The 22,836-nt window shown below is 39.9% G+C and overlaps 1 protein-coding gene across 3 annotated transcripts in view; it reads left to right on the top strand.

Annotated features, from left to right (window-relative positions):
* ZNF667 (zinc finger protein 667) overlaps window positions 1-18,270 on the top strand; it is a 42,007-nt gene extending 23,737 nt beyond the window's left edge. For all 3 annotated transcript variants that reach the window (XM_057313926.1, XM_026490065.4, XM_026490063.4), the window contains exons 2-5: window positions 4,209-4,300; window positions 6,033-6,159; window positions 7,437-7,529; window positions 15,930-18,270. In XM_057313926.1, the coding sequence (XP_057169909.1) occupies window positions 4,209-4,300; window positions 6,033-6,159; window positions 7,437-7,529; window positions 15,930-17,506 (1,889 nt within the window). In that variant the 3' untranslated portion in view covers window positions 17,507-18,270. The remainder of the gene's footprint in view (window positions 1-4,208; window positions 4,301-6,032; window positions 6,160-7,436; window positions 7,530-15,929) is intronic.
* Window positions 18,271-22,836: the final 4,566 nt, after the last annotated feature.

The following is a 22,836-nucleotide window of genomic DNA, read 5'->3' as shown; positions in this document are numbered from 1 at the left end:
TTTTGCAACACCAGCTGGGTATCCTACAATTTAACTCAGTTCTAACCCTATCTCCCTGGAGATAGTGCCAGATCCCACAGGTTTAGGACTCAGTCCCATGAGACTGCCCCTCCACTTCACAGACCAATCACAACAGTAGGTCCACAGGCTACCTACAACTTCTGTCCAACTTGGCTACAAATCAGAAGTTCCCATGACCCTCTCCTCTGGTTCAACTGATTTGCTAGAGCAACGCATAGAAGTCAGGGAAACACATTTGCCAGTGTATTAGAGGCTATGATAAAGGGTACAGATGAACAGCCAGATGAAGAGCTACATAGGTGAGCTACATAGATGAGGCCTAGGAGGATACCAAGTGCAGGAGCTTCTGTTCCTGTGGAATTGGGGTGTGCTACCCTCCCAGTGTGGATGTGTTTACCAGCCTGGAAACTCTCCAAACCCCGTACTATAGGGATTTTATGGAGGCTTCCTCTTGTAAGCATGATCAGTCATTAATTCTTGTAGCCCCTCTCCTTGAAGATGGTAGGATGAGGCTGAAAATTTCATGCTTCTACTCATGGCTTGGTCTTTCTGGTGACCATGCCCTGTCCAGGAGCCCACCCAGAGTCACCTCATTAGAACAAGAGACATTTTTAGTGTTCTTATCACTTAAGAATTTACAAGGGTTTTAGGGGTTCTTTGCTACCAAGGAGGGGGGCAGAGACCAATATACCCCTTTTTTATTCTCTCAGATGTAGCACATTAGCAACGAGAGCTATGGAGAAAAGAAGTCAAGGTTGGACAAGGAAGACTGAGAGTGATAGGAGGGTGGGAGGCAGGTTGCAGTGTTATTAGAAGAGTTAGGGTGAGACTGGCAGAGAAGTGAGATTGGAGCATGGAGCGAAAGGAGTGAGGAACTGAGGCAGGGCTGTGGTAGTACATTCTGGGACTGGCAAGGAGGGCTGCATGACGAAGGAGAGAGATGTAGGACCTGAGTTCAACTTGTGTTAATCCTCATGACAATTCCAGTAGTTCTGTATTCTCATATAACAGGGGAGGGAAATGGCAGAGAGGTTAAGTAATCTGCCCATGGTAACACAGCTAATGAAAATAGTCATCACACCCAGGTGGTCTGACTCCAGAGTGATGTGTTTATTTACTTATTTTTTAAAGATTTATTTATTTAAGAGAGTGAGTATGAAAGAGCAAGGGGAGGGGCAGAGGAGGAGGGAGAAAATCTCAAACAGACCCCCGGGTGAGTGGAGCCTGAAGTGCCGCTTCATCTCAGGACCCTGAGATCATGACCTGAGGTGAAATCAAGAATCAGATGCTTAAGGGACTGAGCCACCCAGGTGCCCTCAGAGTGATGTGTTTAACACAGCCCTTTTCTCTGACCCAGAGGGTTAGCAGGATATTTGGGTCAACCTCAGCTTGAATCCTGGTTTTGCCACTTTTCCTGCCCTATGACCTTGAGCAAGTGATCCGTACTTCTCTGTGCTTCACTTTCCTCATCTGGAAATAGTGTCAGTGAGAGTACCTGCCCCACCAGGGTAGGAGTGAGAATTAAATGGTAAGCTTCATAAAGTGATACCTAGCATGTTTAAGTACTCGGTATTTATTCATTTTAGTATTAATCTTAGTATTATTACTATTGTTTACTACTGCTTTTCTCTTTGTAAAGAGAGAAGCGTGTTATAAACTAAATGTTCTTTTGGCTGGGTTCCTTTAAACCGTACGGGGTCATCTTATGACTTGCATTTTGAATCAAAACATACCCGTTACCAAACTCGGAACTTAATTATGGCCTTGGTTTCATTTATTCTCCCTAACTCCACCCTTAAGGGAGGAAAAAAAATCTGTAGAGAGAAACATTCATATTTCCATTTTCCAGACTGTATACTGCTGTACCTTTTTCATAGAAAAATCACCAAAAAATTTTTATGACATATTCACTGTTGTTGGCACTGGAGTGTATTGATGGCATTCTTTAGAGGTATGTGCTGGAGCATTTAGGCATGAACTTCGATCATGTTTATAACTTTGAAATGATTTCAGAAAAAAAGGAAAATGTTAACATTTGGTGGAAAAGTCATCAGGTGTTTTATATTGTTCTTTTCTCCAGATTTCAAATTTTTCAAAAAGGGGATATATAAAGTATACTCCCATTTCTGCCTTTTCTGGACCCTGGCCTTCTCCAAAAGACAAGCTTAGAGAGCTTGGAGTGCTGCTGGCAGAAGTGTTCTGTGTAAGATGATGTTGGCATTAAATGGTTACACTCCACCCCAATTTCAGCGTGCCAGGAAGCATTCTGGATGTTCATTGATTCAGCCAACAAGTATTTCTTGAGCACTGCCCTGTGCCAGGCACATTCTCAGCTCCTAGGAGGGCAGCGAACGAAAACAGTCAAAGTGCTTGCTCTCATGGGGCCCGAGTCGGGGTGGGGGGGATTGTCCCCCCATAAACACAAACATAAACAAGTTGTTCTAGGGAGGCAGGTTGTGCTATGAAGAAAATGGGGCAATAGAAGGGTATAGACTCTAGTACAGAGCAGTGTTGTCCTGTGGAAATGTAACGCAAGACAGATTTTAAATTTTCCAGCAGCCACGTTGAAAAAAAGAATTGAAAAGAAACAACCATTACAGTTAATTTTAGCACAATTTATTTAACTTAGTATATCCTAAACATCAACTTGTGATCAATATAAACAATTATCAGTGAGATATTTTGCATTTTTTTAATACTAAGTCTTTGAAATCTGTGTTTTACACATGCAGTACACTTCAACTCAGATAGTTTATTATTTGATCTGTATTTATTTATTTTTAAAGATTTTATTTATTTATTGACAGCACAAGCAGGGGGAGAGGCTGAGGGAGAGGGAGATGCAGGACTCAGTCCTAGGACCCCTGAGCCGAAGGCAAACACTTGACTGAGCCACCCAGGTGCCCCTTCATCTATATTTAAATTTCATAAAACTTATCATTGAAAAGTAGATTCACACACCCAGTTGTTTCAGACATTCTTCAAAGTTTAATAGTAACTAAATCGAGGATCAGTTTTTAATTTTTAATTTAATTAATTTTTAATTTTAGATTAATTTTAAGTCATTGATTTAAATATTATTTTATTAAGACTTTAGTAATAAATTAATTGAAACTAAATAACATTAAGCCCTCGGTTGCAGTAGCCTTATTTCCAGAACTCAGTTGTTACCAGTAGCTAATGGCATGCATGTAGAACAGCATGGGTACAGAGTGACTCAGTGATAGAGGGGCCTAATCCATCCCACCGAATCTCCCTGCTGGGTTTACACATACCTGCCTAGTGAATTGCCTCTTCAGCTCTTGCATCCCCTCCACCTCTCACCAGCATACACAGTTTATTCACCACATAACCACCCAACAAGTTTTGTTAAATGTTCAGTCGGATGTGCCACTCCTCAGACTCCTGCTCCCTCAATGATGTCTTATCACACTTAGGATCAGTTCCAAACTGCTCACAACCCCCTTCATGATGTGGCCCCTCCCGAACTCAGCCATCTCACAGACTGCCTCTCCCCACCTCACTCATTCTGCTTCAACACGCCATTGACTTCCCTCGACACACCAAATACGCACCTGCTGCAGGGCCTTTGCACCTTTTGTACCTCTACCCAGAATGCTCTTCCCCAGCATCCAAATGCCTCACACTTGCACTACATTCAAACCTACACTCAGTGTGGCATCCTCTGAGAGGCTTCCCTTAACCATCCCATCACTCCACCCCTGCTCTGGTCTTTTTTTTTTTAATGCAAGGATCTCAGCTAACACTCTGTTCATGAACTTGCCATCCCTGTTGGAATGTAAGGTACAGGGGAGCTGGTACTTCTCTGCTCTAACTCTGCTCTTTCCCCAGCACCTGGGACAGTGCCTGGCACATAGTAGACACTCAACAAATGCTTGTCAAATGGATGGATAGATGTCTTCATGTCTCATTTGCCTCCTGATCTGGAGCCTTCTGTAATCTTGGGAACAGATAGCATTGGCCCTTGCCCCTTCCCGACCTTGAGAAGGGGCAAGAATGCTGCAGAAGATAATCTGACTTCCTGCCATGTGTGTCCGTGTACCTGTGTATATGTGTGCATGCATGTGCATGTGTGACCAGGGTGAGGGACCAGGGGATTCTTATCCTAGAGACTCTGGGACTGCGGAAAAGGCCCTGTCATCCTCATGACTTCTCTTCTCCCACAGCCCCGCCTTCTCTGCACTCTGTCCTTCTCCAAATGCGGACCCTCAAGGGGGAGGAAAGGATGCCTGCTGCACGAGGGAAGTCCAAGTCCAAGGTAAATAGTGATTGTTCTTGTGGGGAGGTCCCATCTTCTAAGACATGGGTCATTTGTTTTCCTTCTTGCCTGACAGAATCCCATCCAAGATCTAGTCTCTGTTTCCTCCTATCACCATGGAGGGTAGGAGCGTGGGAAGAGCTCCAGCAACCCACGTAACCACTCAGCACCCTCCTCTCCTTTTTTCTCACTGTGCACATGGCCATTCACCTATTTGTTTAGCATTTCCAGGGTGCTTGCCTGGGCTGCTCCCTAGACGGAAGAGGAGAGCCACCATGATTCCTCAAGGTAGACGTGAGTGCCCAGGCGGGATCTGCTCAGGCAGAGGAGGATTCAAGGTTGTGCTCTAGAGTTAATCTGTTAACGTCACTTTGTTTTTACTTGTATAGCCCATACAAGGAGGAAATCTCTCTGAGTTTAAGAGACTCCACATAACCTTGTATTCACATTGGGTTTGTTGGAACCAGGCCAGTGAGTCAACCTTCTGTTATAAAACATGCTTTACCACTTCAGATGATGAAATGATTTTCTAAAATAAACATTTTGAATGTGATTCTGTAACAGACACTTTTGCCCTCTAAGTTATGCGTCCGTCTTGCTGCTGTAACAAATTTCCACAAGCTTGGCTGCTCCAAACAGCACATGTTTATGGCTCACGGCTCGTGGGTCAGAGATCAGGTACAGTGCAGCTTGACTGGGTCCTCTGCATTGGGTCTCACAAGGCTGAAAAAGGCTGTTGGCTGGCTGTGTGGTCACATCTGAGGCTCTTCAGAACTCATTGTTTATTAGCATACTCAGTTTCTTCTGCTTTCCACGTGGCCCCCTTCCATCTGCAAGCCAGCAGTAACAGGTCGAGTTAGGCTTCAGATCTCTCTGACTTCCCTTTACACTCTCCTCTTCCAGCTGGAGAAAATTTCCCTACTGTTATGGGCTCCTGTGATTACATCATCCACCTAGATAATCCAGAATAATCTCCCTATTTAAGGTCATGTGATCAGTAATCTTGGTTACATCTACAAAGAACCTTTAGCCCTGTGTAGTTCAGTCATGTGCTCTTTAGAGAGTATGTGGTTAGGGGCATGAATCAGAAGCCAGACTGCCCAGATTGAACTCCAGCACCTCCATTCACTAGTTGTGAACCTTTCATAAGTCACCCTCCTGCCTCTGGGCCTCCCATTTTCTGATCTGTAACATCGCTGTGATTCTCTCAGCAGTGCCCCAGTCACTGGCTAACATGAGTAGGGTGCTTAGAAAAATGCTTTGTCAGTGCCCAATAAATCCAAGTTGATACTGCTTTTTACGGGACATAGTTGTTTTTTTTTTTTTTTTAAGATTTTATTTATTTTTTTGACAGAGATAGAGACAGCCAGCGAGAGAGGGAACACAAGCAGGGGGAGTAGGAGAGGAAGAAGCAGGCTCACAGTGGAGGAGCCTAATGTGGGGCTCGATCCCATAACGCCGGGATCACGCCCTGAGCCGAAGGCAGATGCTTAACCGCTGTGCCACCCAGGCGCTTATGGGACATAGTTTTTAATAATAGCTATGCCATATTGTATTGTGTTGTATTTATTTTATTTAATACATCTGCTCCTCTTGGCCTCAGAACCTCAAATGTTTCCTGAATAGATTCCTGGCACCATGGATCTCCCATATTTGGGACAAGTTCGTCATTGTCTCCAGCCATATGGAAGCATAAGCCTGTGGTGAAAGGACATGGGATTTTCTGTTTCAGGTGCCAGTGACGTTTGGGGATTTGGCCATCTACTTCTCCCAGGAGGAGTGGGAATGGCTGAGCCCCATTCAGAAGGATCTGTATGAAGATGTCATGTTGGAGAACTACCAGAACCTGGTCTCTCTCGGTAAGGCTCTCTCCACCCCATAATCCACAACCCACCCACTGTGGGACATAAATTAATCTAGTTAGGAAAACAGAAGCCGCTGCAGTTTTGTTTTGTTTTTTAACAGCTTTAGTGATGTATAATTCACATACTTTGCATACAAAGTATATAATTTAATGGTTTTTAATGTATGCACAGAGTTGTAGATCCATCACCAGTCAGTTTTAGAACATTTTCATTACCCCAGAAGAAACCCCATATCCATTAACAATCAGTCTTCATTTCCCTTTGCTCACTAATCCCTCCATATTAGGCAAACACTAATCTGGTTTCTGTCTCTGTGAATTTGCCCATTCTTGGCCTTTCATAGAAATGGAACCATACCTATGTGGTCCTTTGTGTCTGGCTTCCTTCACTTAACATAATGTTTTTGAGGTTCGTCTACATTGTGGCATGTATCAGTACCCCCTTCCTTTTCATGGCCAATAGTATTCCACATTTTGTTTATCCATTCGTCGGTTGGTGGGTATTTGGGCAGTTTTTCACTCTGGCTATTTTGAATGTGTTGCTGTGAACATTAATGTACGAGTTTTTGTGTGGACGTGTGTTTTCATTTCTTCTGGGTATATCCCTAGGAGTGGAATTGCTATCATATAGTAACTGTATATGTAACCTTTTAAGGACACCTGATTGGTTTGAGGAATCTACTTAACAGGTATGGTTAGAAGGTAAATAGTGGACAGAGGTAATGCAGAGATGGTAACTGCAGGATACAGCTACCATCCTTGGGCTAGGGATGCAAAGGGAAGAGTTTGGGGTTTTTAGGACTTAGAGGAAGGGAAGAGAGGTGTGTTCATTCATCCGTTTACACTCATGAAGGGTCAGGATGAGGCTAGTTCTGAGAATGTAGGGAAGAAAAGAAGCAGAGTCAAACCCAGCAGAGCCCCTGTTGGTGGATGCTGACAGGGAGCTTCTGGTGAAGAAGTGTAGTTTGCAGAGGCCCAGCCCCTGCACACAACAGATCAGAGATGATTGGGATTGAGAGCTGAAAGGCAGTAGTTTAATATCCAGCCCCAGGAGTTTCTGGTCTGATTTTTCAAGAGAATAATTGGCTTTGTAGAGCTAGAAATGAGCAATTCTGCTTGCTGTAGCTGAACTTTCATCCTCCCCTCCACCTGCCCTTCATATCTTTTGTGTTCCCTTTGTGCTCAAACCCCCATTCCTGTTGACAGGCGTCTTGGCTCTGACATCTCTGGCACCCATGTCATGCTCAGTTCTGATGTTTTTCCCGAATGCAGGACTTTCCTTTCGGAGGCCAAATGTGATCACCTTGTTGGAGAAAGGGAAAGCACCTTGGATGGTGGAGCCAGCGAGGAAACGCCGGGGCGTGGGTGAGTGACAGAGAACCAAGGCTTATATGTTGCCATTGTTTGTAAGGGCAACCTCTTGAAGATGTTTGCAAACTGCCAGTTTCCATACCTTAAAGGCCCCAGGCCTGGGAAGAAAATTCTAGTCTCTTGTGTGTGAGCCCCCAGAAGGAGAATAACCACCATTTAATAAACGCTTCCTAGGTACGAGACATGCTTCTAAGTATAGATTCCTCCAGGTCCTATAAGGTAGGTATGATGATTATTCCTGTTTTATGTATGAGGAAACCACAGATCAGAGAGGTTCAGTGACTTTCCTAAGGTAACCCAGCTAGGAAGTGGCAGAGAGCTGGGTTTGAACCCCAAATTCAGGTCTCAGAAGGTCAGCTCGTAATGCCCTCATCCCCACCTGGAATGCCATCACATTCCCTGCCTCGGCATATTCTGCCTTCTCTCATGATAGCATTGCGGATGATAATGTTCAAACTTGCATCGTTTTCTTCAGTCTTTAAAAAAAAGAAAGTATTTTCCACAGCTGTTCATTTTGACGACTACTTAAGAACTTATTTCCTTTTCTGATAGATTTCTCTTTGGTTAGGTTATTTTTACTTAATTACATGTGAGTGGTTTTTTGTTGTTTTGTTTGTTAAGTAGGGTCCACACCTAGCGTGGAACCCCACATGGAGCTTGAACTTATAACCTTGAAATCAAGAGTCGGACTCTTAACCGACAGGCACCCCTGGGTTTTTTTTTAGTTGTGAAAAGTTCATAACATTTAATTTGTCATCTTCACCATTTAAAAATGTACAGTTAAGTATATTCACATTGTTGTGCGACAGATATCCAGAACGTTTCCATCTTCTAATAACTTTGAAACTGTATTCACTGAACACTAATTCTGCCTCCACCCTTCCACCTAGCCCTTGGTAAGCACCTTTCTTTGTATTTGTCTGATTTTGATTACCATGGATACTTTGAATGGAATTATACAGTATTTGTCCTTTTGTAAGTGGCCTTTTCTTTGAGCATAATGTCCTTGAGGTTCATCCATTTTGTAGCATGTGACAGGATTTTCTTTCTTTTTTTTTTAAGCTGCATAATATTTCATTGTATGTATCATATTTTCTTTATCCATTTATCAATGGATATTTGGGTGGTTCTGCTTCGTGACTACTGTGAGTAATGCTGCAGTGAACATGGGAGTACAGCTATGCATTTAAGATCCTGATTTCAGGTATTTTGGATACGTACCCAGAGGTGGGATTACTGGATCATATGATAGCTCTGTTTTTTATTATCTGGGGAACCTCCATACTGTTTTCCATAGTGGCTGCACCATTTGTCATTTCCACCAGTAGTATGCAAGTGTTTCAACTGCTTGTCAACACTTGTGATTTTTGATTTTTTGATAGTGGCCATCCTTATGGGTGTGAGGTGATATTGTGGGTTTTATTTGCATTTCCCTAATGATTACTGAGGTTGAGCATCTTTTCATGTGTTTATTGGCCATCTGTCTATCTTCCTTGGAGAAGTGTCTATTCAAATCCTATGCCCGTTTTTAAAAACAGTGTTGTAAAAAGAAAAGGATTGTCATTTGTTGATGAGTTATATTTCTTTATATATTCTGTGTATTAGTCCCTTATCTGATCGATGATTTGTAATTATTTTCCCTTATTCCATGGGTTGCCTTTTCACACTGTTGATTGTTTCTTTTGACACGCAGGCGTAGTCCCATCTGTCTATTTTTTCGTTTTGTTTTGTTGCCTATGCTTTTTGGTGTCATATCTGAGAAATCAGCGCCAAGTCTAATATCCTGAAGCTTCCCCCCATTGTTTTCTTCTAAGAGTTCAATAATTTTAGGTCTTACGTTTAGGTCTTTAATCTGTTTTGAGTTAATTTTTGTATAAGGTGTAAGGTAAGGGCCCAAGATCATCATTCTTTTGCATGTAGATATCCAGTTTTCCCATCACTGATTGTGGAAGAGATGGTCCTTTCCTCATTGAGTAATCTTGGCTCCCTTGTTGACAATCATCCAACTAGATATGCAAGAGTTTATCTCTTGGCTTTCTATTCTGTTCTATTGGTCTTCGTCTTTTTTCCACTACTATGCTGTCTTAATTACTGTTGCTTTGTAGTATGTTTTGAAATCAGGAAAATGTGAGGCCTTTAACTTTCTTTTTTTTTTCAAGATTGGCTATTTGGGGTCTGTTGAGATTCCATATAAATTTTAGGATTTTTTGTTCCTATTTCTGTAAAAACTGTCATTGGAATTTTGATAGGGACTGCAATGAATCTGTAGGTCGCTTTGAGTAGTATGGACATTTTACACTATCAGATCTTCCAATCCACATGCACAGGATATCTTTCCACTTATCTGTATCTTCTTTGATGACTTTTAGCAGTATTTTGTAGTTTTGTGTGTGTAAGTTTCTTGTCTTTTTGGTTAAATTTATTCCTAAATATTTTATCCTTTCTGATGCTATAGTAAATGGGATTGTTTTCTTGTTTTCCTTTCTGAGTGGTTATTGTTAGTGTATAGGAACGCAACTGATTTTTTTTTTTAAGATTTATTTATTTATTTGAAAACGAACATGTGTGTGCAAGCAGGGAGGGGACCAGTGGAGGAGGGAGAGGGAGAGGGAGAGAATCTCAAGCAGACTGTGTGCTGAGCGCAGAGCCCAGCTTGGGACTTGATCTCACAACCCTGAGATCATGACATGAGCCAAACCAATAGTTAGACGCTTAACCACTGGAGCCATCCAGGCGCCCGAGGAATACAGCTGATTTGTGAGTGTTGATTTTGTATCCTGCCATTTTGTTGGATTGGATTTGTTTATTGGTGCAAACATTTTTTGTGTCCGTGTGGAATCTTAAGGGTTTTCTAGATATAAGATCATGTCATCTGTCACTTCTTTTCCTTTTTTAGTGCTTTTTATTTTTTAAAAAAGTACTTTGGCTAAAATTTCCAGTACTGTGTTGAATAGCAGTGGAGAGAGTGAGCATCCTTGACCTGTTCCTGATCTTAGGATCATTACATGTTTACTGTGATATTTGCTGTGGGCTTTTCAATTATGGCTTTTATTATATTGACGTAGTTTTTTTTTTTATTCCTAGGCTGTTGAGTGTTTTTATCATGAAAAGATAATGAATTTTTTTTTTAAGATTTTATTTATTTGCGAGAGAGTGTGTGTACGTGTGCACGAGTTGGGGGAGGGGCAGAGGGAGAAGAGGAGAGAGAATTTCAAGCAGACTCCCCTCTGAGCGCAGAGCCCAACGAGAGGCTCAATCCCAGGACCCTGAGATCATGACCTGAGCCGAAATCAAGAGTCAGAGACTTAACCGACTGAGCCACCCAAGGTGCCCAGGAAGGGTACTGAATTTTGTCAGATGCTTTTTCTGCGTCAGTTGAGATCATCATGTGGTTTTTGTTCTTTATTTTGTTAATGTGATGTATAGCAGTGATTGATTTTCCCATATTGAACTTTCCTTGCTTTCCAGGTGTAAATCCCACTTGCTCATGTGTGTGATCCTTTTAATGTGCTGTTACATTCAGTTTGCTAGTATTTTGTGTAGGATTTTCACATACTCATCAACTGATGAATACTCATCAGAGATATTGGTCTGTAGTTTTCTTGTGTTGTCTGTCTGATTTTGGTATTAATAGTAGCTTCATATAATGAGTTGGCAACTATTCCCTCTGTTTCTACCCTCTGGAAAAGGTGGGGGGAATTGGTACAAGATTTCTTCCTTAAATTTTTGGTAGAATTCACTAGCAGATGCATCTGGGCCTGGTGCTTTCTGTTTTGGAAGGTTAGATAGACCTTATTCACATTGTCTGTTTCTTCTTGTGTGACTTTTGGAAGACTGTTCTTTCAACAAAGTGGTCTCTTTCATCGAGGTTATCAAATTTGTGGGCATAGAAGTTGTTCGTAGTTTTCCTCTATTCTTTTAATTTCCGTGAAATGTATTTTTCTGGCCTGTCTTTCATTTCTGATATTAGTAATTTGTGTCTTTTCTCTTTTTCTTAGCCTAGCTAGAAGCTTATCAATTTTAGTGATTTTCAAAGAACCAGCTTTTGGTTTTGTGGTATTTCTATTTCTTGTTTTCAATTTCAGTGATTTCTGGTTTGGTTTTGTTTTAAGATTTTTTTTATTTACTTATTTGAGAGAGAGAGAGTGAGCATGAGCAGGGGGAAGGAGCAGAGGGAGAAGGGGAAGCAGATTCCCCTCCGAGCAGGAAGCCCAATGTGGGGCTCCATCCCAGGACCCTGAGAGCATGACCCGAGCCAAACGCAGACTCTTAACCAACTGAGCCACCCAGGCACCCCATTTTCAGTGATTTCTGTTGTAATTATTATTTTCTTCTGTTTATTTTGAATTTAATTTGCTCTTTTTTTTCTGGTTTCCTAAGAGGGAAACTTAGGTTACTGATTTTAGATCTTTGTTCTTTTCTAATGTATGCATACAGTGTACAAATTTCCCTATAAGCCCTGGTTTCATTACATCCCACAAATTCTGATAAGTTGTGTTTTATTTATTTTTTTGTTAAAGATTTTATTTATTTATTTGACAGAGAGAGAGCCAGAGAGCGCAAGCAGGGGGAATGGCAGAGGGAGAGTTAGAAGCAGACTCCCCGCTGAGCAGGGGACCCTGACCTGGGGTTCAGTCCCAGGACCCCTGGGATCATGACCTGAGCTGAAGGCAGACGGTCAATTAACTGAGCCACTCAGGTGCCCCAAAGTTGTGTTTTATTTTCATTTTTTTTTTTAAGATTTTATTTATTTATGTGACAGAGAGACAGCCAGCGAGAGAGGGAACACAAGCAGGGGGAGTGGGAGAGGAAGAAGCAGGCTCATAGCGGAGGAGCCCGATGTGGGACTCCATCCCGGAACGCCGGGATCACGCCCTGAGCCGAAGGCAGACGCTTAACGACTGCGCTACCCAGGCGCCCTGTGTTTTATTTTCATTTAGTTCAAAATATTTAAAAATTTATTTTGTGATTTCATGTGTTATTTAGAAATTTATTATTTAATCTCCAAGTAGTTAGGGATTTTCCAGTGATTATTCTGTTACCGATTTCTAGTTTAATTTCACTGTGGTCTGAGAGCATTGCATCATTTCTGTTATTTGTTAAGGTGTGTTTTAAGGCCCAGGGTGTGGTCCATCTTGGTGAATGTTCTGTGTGAACTTGAGAATAATGTGACTTCTGCTATTGTTGCATGAAGTAGTCTATGGATGTCAGTTATATCCAGTTCAGTGAAGGTATGGTTGAGGTCCACTAATTGATTTTTCTGCTTCCTGGATCTGTTCATTTATGAGAGAGGGATGTTAAAGTGTCCTAACTGTGATAGTGGGTTCATATATTTCTCCTCATGGTTTTATCAGTTTTTGTGTCTTATAATTTGGTGCTTTGTTGTTTGGCATATACCCATTAAGAATTGTTATGTCTTCTGAAGAATTGATTTGTCATTATATAATGCCCCCCCTTTATAACTTTCTGTGGTTTTAAGTCTGCTCCGTCCAAAATTAACAGAGCTACTCCTACTTTCTTTTGATTTGTGTTAGCATGGTATATTTTTCTCCATTCATTTACTTTTACTCTGTGTTTTTATATCTAAAGTGAGTTTCTTACAAGCAGCACACAGTTGGACCATGTTTTTTAATTCACTCTGAATTAAGTCAAATTGAATTCAATCTCTTTTACTTGGTTTAGACTGTTGACATTCAAAGTGATTATTGATACAGTTGGATTGCTATCTGCTATATATATAATAAATATTTTTATTTATTGTCTTTATTCTTTGTTCCTGATTTTGTCTTCCATTCTTTTTCTGCCTATTGTGGTTTTATTTTTTAATTTAATTTAATTTTTAAAAAATTTTATTTATTTATTTGAGAGAGAGAGTGCGTGCAAGTAGGGGGAGAGGGATAAGCAGACTCCCCACTGAGCAGGGAGCCTGACGAGGGGCTTGATCCCAGGACCTGGGATTGTGACGTGAGCCAAAGGCAGATGCTTAGCTGACTGAGCCACCCAGGCGCCCCTGCCTATCGTGGTTTTAAATGAGCATTTCTATGATTCCATTTTCTGTCCTTCCTTAGCATATCAGATATAGATATATCTGATAGCATATATATATAAGTCTATATTTAAGTGGTTGACCTAGAATTTATACGTTTACAGCTAATCCAGGTCTACTTTCAGATATACCACTTTATGGGTAGTAGTGTGAGTACCTTATAATAAAATAATGCTAATTCCTTCCTCCTATCACCTGTATCATTGCTGTCATTCACTTCATTTATATGTAAATGTATGTAAGCAAGTGTGTATATATTTACGTGTATAGGTAGGATAAATACAAAAGTACACATAATTGAATACATTGTTGCTGTTATTTTGAATGAACTGTTACTGTTAGGTCAATTAAGGGTAAGAAAAATAAAGGGGTTTTTTGTCTTCACTTATTCTTTCTTCATTGCTTTTCCCTTCTCTGTGTAGATCCAAGTTTCTGACTTGCATTATTTTTCTTCTCACAGACCTTTTTTAACACTCTTGCAAGGCAGGACTACTTGCCACACATTCCCTCAATATTTTTTTGTCTGGGAAAGTCTTCTTTTCTCTCACTTTTGAAGGCTGTTTTTACAGGGTACAGAATTCTAGGTTGGTGGTTTCCTTCTGTCACTATTTTAAATATTTCACTCCACTCCTCTTGCTTGCATGGTCTCTTTTATTTTGGATGCAGTTCATTGTTCCTCTGTAGGTGAGGTCTTTATTCGCCCTCTGCCTTCTTTCAGGATTTTTCATTATCTTTAATTTCCTGCAATTTGAAAAAGACATGCCTGGGTATAGGTTTTTTAGCATTTTTCCTGTTTGGTATTCTCTGAGCATCTTGAATCATGATTTGTTGTCTGACAGTAATTTGGGGGGAAATTCTCATTCATTATTGCTTCAAATATTTCTTCTGTTCATTTCTCTTTTTTTAATCCTGGGATTCTCATAACACATTTGTTACTTCTTTTTTAGTTGTCCCACAGTCTTCAGATGGTCTGGGTTGTTGTTGTTGTCGTTTTTTGTTTTTTTGTTTTTTTTTTTTCCAGTTTTTATTTACTTTGTTTATGGTTTTTAAGGATTCTTTTGATAAATTAGCTCACAGAATCTTTCTTCAGCTATGTTGAATCTACTAATAAGCCCATCAAAGGCATTCTTTATTTCTGTTAGAGTGTTTTTGGCCTCTAACATTTTGTTTTCTTAGGATTTCGATCTCTTTGCTTACATTGTCCATCTGTTCTAATATGCTATATATTTTATCCATTAGAGCCCTTAACATGTTAATCAGTTTTAAATTTCTGGTCTGATGATTCCAGCATCCCTGCCATATCTGAGTCTGGTTTTGATGCTTGCTCTGTCTCTTCAAATTGTGTGTTTTGCCTTTTGATATACCTTGTAATTTTTTCTTAATGGCCAGAGGTGATGTACCAGGTAGAGAGAACTGTTGTAAATAGCCCTTTAGTGATGTGGTGGGTGAGGTATGTTGGGATGGGAAGCATTCTGTGGTCCTAGGATTAGGGCTCAGTCTTTTAGGGTGCCTTTACCTCTAGAGTGTGAACATCATAAGTTTCTCAGCCCATCCACATCCCGCCTGCCTGCTAGGAGGGACAGGATGGCTAGAAGCAGCTGGGTTGGAGGCAGTGGTTTGTACTTTTTCCTCTCTTATAGATCCAAGAAGAGTGAGTTTTACAGTCTATTTAGCTTTTTACTTGTTAGGATGAAGCTGTGCTTTCCAAGCTTCTTACATGAGGAACCAGAAATCCAGTTTTTTTTGTTTTTTAATATTTGATTTTAAGAACACATTTAAAAATTTACAACTTCACAAAAAAAATTTACTTCACTGAGACATAATTTACATATTGTAAAATTTACCCATTTTAAGTGTATAAGTCAGTGTTTTTTGATAAATTTAACAAGTTGTATAACCATCACCATAATCTAGTTTGAGAATATTTTTGTCACCCTAATAAAACTCTTCATGTCCTTTTACAGTTTATCCCTATTCCCACCTCCAGCCCAGGCAACTAATTTACCTTCTGTCTGTAATTTATCTTCTGACATCTAATATAATAAAAGAACATTCATGCAATGAATAATCTATGGAGTTTAATTTGGTGTATGGTATGAATTTATCCTACAAATAAAACTTTCACTTTATTCATTTCAAATTGCAAGATTTCGTGAATTCTGATTATTAAATATTTCTATAATTTGTTAAAAGTATAATAAAACACCAAAAAGTTATTGTCTTAGTTGTCATCATTGTTACTATGTTTGATGAGTATTAGTATTATTATTATCATTGATAATGACTGTACAGAAGCTTCATTTTTCCAGCGTAGGAAAACAAATACTGAATTTCTTGATGTCTTTCAGACTCAGGGTCTAAATGTGAGACCAAGAAGTTACTTCCAGATCTGTGTAACAAATCTGGGCAAAGCGTCTATCAGAAACCAGTTTCTGCATCACAGAAAGTTTCCACAGGAAAGAAAGGCTGCAAGAAGAATTCAGTTCTAATAAAACCCAGGAAGGTGCATTCAGGGAAGAAATCTTTAAAATGCAATGACTGTGGGAAAACCTTTGGTCAAAGCTTATCTCTTAAACTTCATCAGAAATCTCATACTGGAGAGAAGCCTTATGAATGCAGTAATTGTAGAAAAGCTTTCAGACAGATCTCATCCCTCATTCTTCATCAGAAAATTCACAATGGAAGGAAAAGCTATGAATGTGATAAATGTGGAGAAAGCTTCATTCAAAGAACATCTCTTATTCTACATGGGAAAGTTCATAATGGAAAGGAAACCTTTGACTGTGGGAAGGCCTTGAGTCAGTGCCCACCTCTCATGGGCCAGAAAATTAATTTTGTTGATAACATCCACCAGTGTGGAAAGTGTGGGAAAGACTTCATTCGAATGTCATCTCTATTACTTCATAAGAAAATTCACAGTGGAAAGAAAATACATAAATGTAATAAATGTGGGCGAGGCTTCAATAAGAAATCAGCCCTTGTTATACATAAAAGAAATCATACTGGAGAGAAAACCCATGAAAGTGAGAAGGCCTTAAGTCAGAGTCCACAGCAGAAAAGTCACCATTTAGAGAATCCTTATAAATGCAGAGAATGTGGAAAATCCTTTAATAGGATTTCATCCATTATGCTTCATCAGAGAATTCACATGTCAAAGAAACCGTACAAATGTGATAAATGTGAGAAGGTCTTCAGGCGGCTTTCAACCCTTATTCTACATCTAAGAATTCATAATGGAGAGAAACTGTACAGATGCAGTAAGTGTGAGAAGGTCTGTAATCGGCATTCATCCCTTATTCAACATCAGAAAGTTCATACAAGGAAAAAGAAACTGTTTGAATGTAAGGAATGTGGAAAGATGTTTTCTGGAACTGCCAACCTTAAAATACATCAGAACATTCATTCTGAAGACAAACCTTTCAAATGCAATAAATGTAGTAAGGTTTTTGGCCGTCAGTCATTTCTTATTGAACATCAGAGAATTCATACTGGAGAAAAACCCTATCAGTGTGAGGAATGTGGAAAAGCCTTCAGTCACCGAATATCTCTTACTCGGCATAAGAGAATTCATACTGAAGATAGACCCTATGAATGTGATCAGTGTGGGAAGGCCTTCAGTCAGAGTGCCCACCTTGCCCAACATGAAAGAATTCACACTGGAGAAAAACCATATACATGCAAAACATGTGGGAAGGCCTTTAGTCAACGCACGTCGCTTATTCTACATGAAAGGAGTCATACTGGAGAGAAACCCTATGAATGTAATGAATGTGGGAAGGCATTTAGCAGTGGCTCAGATCTTATTCGGCATCAGAGAAGTCATTCTTCAGAGAAACCATATGAATGTAGTAAATGTGGGAAGGCATATAGTCGGAGTTCATCCCTGATTCGACATCAGAATACACATTCTGAAGAAAAAGCCTAAGCTTGTTCTAAATATGTGAAAGCACAGAGTGAGGCTATCAAAGTAGCAGAGACCAAGGCATAGGAAAATTCATTTGTCTATAACATAAATTTTGTAAAAATGGGACCATTTGATGATGTGTCCCACTTTGAAAGCCAAAGAGCAAAAGTCACTGGTGACTTTGATCAGATGATTTGTAACCAACTGACGGGGTGACCTTATCATAGGTCTTAATTTCACAGTAGCAAGCTCAGTTGATTGGATCAGTCATTTTTCATGAAGACCACTCTCCATTTGGTAAGAATTACTGATATTTTATTTCCAGTGTAATTTAAAGCTGTTTTGTTAGTCACATACAACAAAGTAGAATTGCAGTGTCCATATTTGTGGGTGGGGCTTTGAGCCTGATTTAAGGTCACAGGAAGAATGAGTTTGAGTTTGTCCCTTAGGACTGGAACTGTCACATATGAGATTTCCTGGGCAAACCGGCATGCTACTTCCAGCTTGCAGAAAATTGTGGGTGTGAAAAAAGAAGAATGAGTCTTCACGTGGATAAAGATAGCTCTCATAAGTGTGTGAATCAATTGATTCATTACCATATTGTTTTCATATGAAGATATATGATATTCATGGGATGAAAAATCTAACAAGCCTGAGACAGGCTAATGGGAAAAAAGAAACCAGAGAAATGAGAACTTAAAAGCAGGGAGAAATTATTTGTTATTGTTATATTGAAAATAAATGTGTCTATATTTATATAAATAAACATTGGTATTTTCATGTAAGAACCCTGGTGTGCAATAAGTGATTGGTGGAAAGTGAGATGCCGTTCTTGAATATGTCCTCTCGAAATTCACATGTCGAACCCCTAACCTCTAATGTGATGGTATTTTGAAATGGGACCTTTCGGAGATATTTAGGGATAGATGAGGTTATGAGGGTGCATCATGATAGGATAGTGTCTTAAAAAGAAAGGATGCCAGAGTTCTACTTTGTGAAGATACTGCAAGAAGATGGTTGTCTACAAGCCAGGAAGCTAGCCCTCACTACCATCCAACCATGTCATACCTTGGTCTTGGACTTTTAGCCTCCAAAACTGAAAAATCAGTTTCTTTTGTTTAAGTCACCTAGTCTGTGGTATTTTGTTGTGGTAGCGCAAGGTGGCTAATACATGGGGAAACACCCTGGATTTATGTACCAGGCTATCTTCTTGTCAGCTGATCATATATAATCGCTTTCAGTCTGTTTCCAGCTTGTGCAAAGCATGTGAGAAATAAAACTAGAGTTCTTTCTTGTTACTAGGCTATGTACAGTTGCACTCTTCTGCAAATGCCATTTTTAAATACACCCATATCCTGTTAAGATAACTGTGAAATGTATGACCACATGGCTTTAGGTCACTCTAACTGACCACAACTGAGAAAATAACATCCAGATTTGCGAAGGGTAGGCATGCACACAGGATAATAGAACAGTTAATTTTCATTTACATTTGTCATAGTAGTTCTGTAAAATCATCATAAAATACCTCTGACAGTTGGAGCAAATAGGTGAGCAAATAACGCAGGAAAGGCTCACAGAGGGGCATGTCTGTTTTCCCTCCCCTTCCATGCCCCTCCCTTAGTTTAATTCCTCGCCAGTCTGCCATAGATATTGTTTCCAAATCGTTGGTCACAAACCTAATATATATAATATAAACTAATAAGACACTTCTTCCTTACAGATACTTAGAGTTTACAAGGGAATACAGGATTTTAAAATGTGGAAACATATAAGGTACACAGCTAATACAGAGAAGAGGATGGTGGACTCCAAGGTGAATGGAGGACATGGGGACAGGGATCACTTGGAGATAGTTACGGTATTAAAGGAAGACCAGGACATTAAGTTGGCTAGGCACACAAAAGTTGGAAGGCTGCAGAAGGCAAAGAAAGTACAGATGCACAAAATAGTGGCAGAGGGTTGTGGAGTATTGCAAATTTCAGAATTTAGTACAGTGACTGGCACATAGGATGTGGTCAGCACTTACTAAATATTGAGTGAATGAATGAATTAATGAAAATGTTTTAGTATAACTGGATTTGCTCTGAGGCATAATCGACGGGGAGCACTTAAACCTGAAGGTGACCCAGACACTGAGATAAACCCTTAGGAAAACAGTCTCCCATTCTGAGGAATCACTAGTCATGTTTGAGGACTGTGGTGAACTCTAGGTAAACACAGTACAAACAAACTTAAACCTAGTCCAGTTCCTGTCTATTTTAATGACACCCCCCCCCCCCCGACACACACATGCAAGGCTTAAGGAATGACACGACCATTTCCAGGAAATCTATTTACCTCTGGTTTTACTGTCCTGCACAAGATACCTAGCTTGGGGCAGGGGGTGTGGCAAAACTACAAGACATACAAAACAAGAAAAATCTACACTCCCCACCCCCACCAACTGACAGAACAATCCAGAGCTACTCAGAAGTGACATAGCTGTTGGACTGACAGAATTTAAAATATGTTAAAGGTTCTAATAAAAAATTTGCACAACGGGCAAATTACATGGGTCATTTGAGCAGAGATACAAATCATGGAAATATTAGAAATGAACACAAATAGTGCCTTCGAAGGACTCATCAAGATACTTGACACAGCCAAAGAAAGAATAAGTGAACTTGAAGGTAGGTCAATAAAAATCACCCCCCCCCCCACACACAAATGGGGGGAGGGCAAGGGGTGCAGGGAAGTGACAAAAAACACCCGAGGCTGTGGGGAAAGATCTGGTCCAACACATGCATAACAGGAATCCCAGAAGGAAAAGAGAAAATGGAGCAGAAGAAGTATTTGAAGATATAATAATGACTGATGACACCAGAACATAGATATATAAAGCTCAGAGAATACCAAGAAGGATTTTTGTTTGTTTGTTTTTGTTACAGAGGAACAGTGATAAGAACTACAGCAGACTTAGGGGAGGAAAAAATTACAGTAGACTTAGAAGTAATGGAAACTAGAGGACAATAATGACATTTGTAAAGTGCTGGAAGGAAAAAGCTGTCTTTATTGAAACTTCATGGAAATGTTTTTCCAAATTGATAGAGGAATGAAGACCTTCTCAAAATAAAAACTATTCATTGCCAAAAAGACCTATTTGAAATATTAAATGAAGTTCTTGAAGCAGAAGGAATGTGAAACCAGATTCTTGGATATGCACAAAAGAAAGAAGAGAAATGGAATAAATGAAGGTAAAATAATTTTTCTTATGTAAATGCCTAAAAGATAACTGTTTAAAATCGTAACTTGCTTTGTGTGTTTATCGCATATAAAAGTAAAATGCGTGACAAGTACAAAGGATGGGAGGGAAAAACTGGGAATATGTTGTGCAGGATCTTAAGTGGCACATTACTTGATATATTCTGGTTTAAAGATACATGTCATAAACTCTAGGCTAACCACTAAAATTTTTTATTTTTATTTTCTTATTTTTCATTTAATTTTTTATTATGTTAGTCACTATACAGTACATCATTAGTTTTTGATGTAGTGTTCCATGATTCATTGTTTGCATATAACACCCAGTGATCCATGCAATACGTGCCCTCCTTACTACCCATCACCAGCCTATCCCATTCCCCCACCCCCCAAAGCCCTCAGTTTGTTTCCCAGAGTCCACAGTCTGATCTCATGGTTCATTCCCCCTTGTTTATCCCCCTTCATTCTTCTCTTCCTTCTCCTACCGATCTTCCTATTTCTTATGTTCCATAAATGAGTGAAACCATATGATAATTGTCTTTCTCTGCTTGACTTATTTCACTTAGCATAATCTCCTCCAGTCCCGTCCATGTTGCTGCAAATGTTGAGTAATCGTGCTTTCTGATGGCTGAGTAATATTCCATTGTATATGTGGACCATATCTTCTTTATCCATTCGTCTGTTGAAGGGCATCTCGGCTCCTTCCACAGTTTAGCTATTGTGGGCAATGCTGCTATGAACATTGGGGTGCATATGGCCCTTCTCTTCACTACGTCTGTATCTTTGGGGTAAATACCCAGTAGTGCAATTGTTGGGTCATAGGGTAGCTCTGTTTATAACTTTTTAAGGGACCTCCACACTGTTTTCCAAAGTGGCTATACCAACTTGCATTCCCACCAACAGTGTAAGAGGTTTCCCCTTTCTCCACATCCTCTCCAACATTTGTTGTTTCCTGCCTTGTCAATTTTTGCCATTCTAACTGGCGTAACGTGGTATCTCAATGTGGTTTTGATTTGAATTTCCCTGATGGCTAATGATGTTGAACATTTTTTCATGTGTCTGTTAGCCATTTGTATGTGTCTGCATTGGAAAAGTGTCTGTTCATATCTTCTGCCCATATTTTGATTTGGTTATTTGTTTCTCATGTATTGAGTTTGAGAAGTTCTTTATAGATCTTGGATATCAGCCTTTTATCTGCAGTTTCATTTGCAAATATCTTCTCCCATTCTGTGGGTTGCCTCTTTGTTTTGATGACTGTTTATTTTGCTGTGCAGAAGACTTTTAAAGAGGTAAATTGGTTAATAGAATAAAATGGGATAATGTAAAAATATTCAGTTAACCCAATAGAAGGCAGCAAAAGAACAAAAACCAGGGGCGCCTGCGTGGCACAGCAGTTAAGCGTCTGCCTTCGGCTCAGGGCGTGAACCTGCCGTTGTGGGATCGAGCCCCACATCAGGCTCCTCTGCTGTGAGCCTGCTTCTTCCTCTCCCACTCCCTCTGCTTGTGTTCCTTCTCTCGCTGGCTGTCTCTCTCTGTGTCAAATAAATAAATAAATAAATCTTAAAAAAAAAAAAAAACAAAAACCAAAGAATAGAACAATTAGAAAATGGTTAAGAGGATGGATTGATTTTAATCCAAATATAGATATTTTTAAATTATATCAAATGCAGATGGTCTAGGGGCACCTGGGTGGCTCAGTCAGTTAAGTGTCTGCCTTCGGCTCAGGTCATGATCCCAGGGTCCTGGAATTGAGCAGTATTGGGCTCCCTGCTCAGTGGGGAGTGTGCTTCTCCCTCTGCCCCTCCCCTTGCTTGTGATCTCTCTCTTAAATAAATAAATAAATAAATAAATAAAATATTTTAAAGAAATGCAGATGGTCTAAGCATACCAGTTAAGAGATAGTAAGACTGAATGGAAAAGCAGGACCCAAGTATATGCTAGCAGAAATACACTTTATACAGGCATAGATAATTAAAAATTAAGGAGTGGGGAAAAGATAGATGATGCAAACACTAACAGAACGAAAGTTGGAATCACTATATCAGTATCAGACGAAGCTGACTTCAGAACAACAAATGTAATCAGGATAAAAAACATTATGTAACGAA

This window comes from Ursus arctos, unplaced genomic scaffold (assembly GCF_023065955.2).
Source record: "Ursus arctos isolate Adak ecotype North America unplaced genomic scaffold, UrsArc2.0 scaffold_19, whole genome shotgun sequence".
In the NCBI taxonomy this organism is placed as follows: Eukaryota; Metazoa; Chordata; class Mammalia; order Carnivora; family Ursidae; genus Ursus; species Ursus arctos.
The sequence above is the reverse complement of the archived record's forward strand: the minus strand, read 5'-3'. Positions and strand labels throughout refer to the sequence as shown.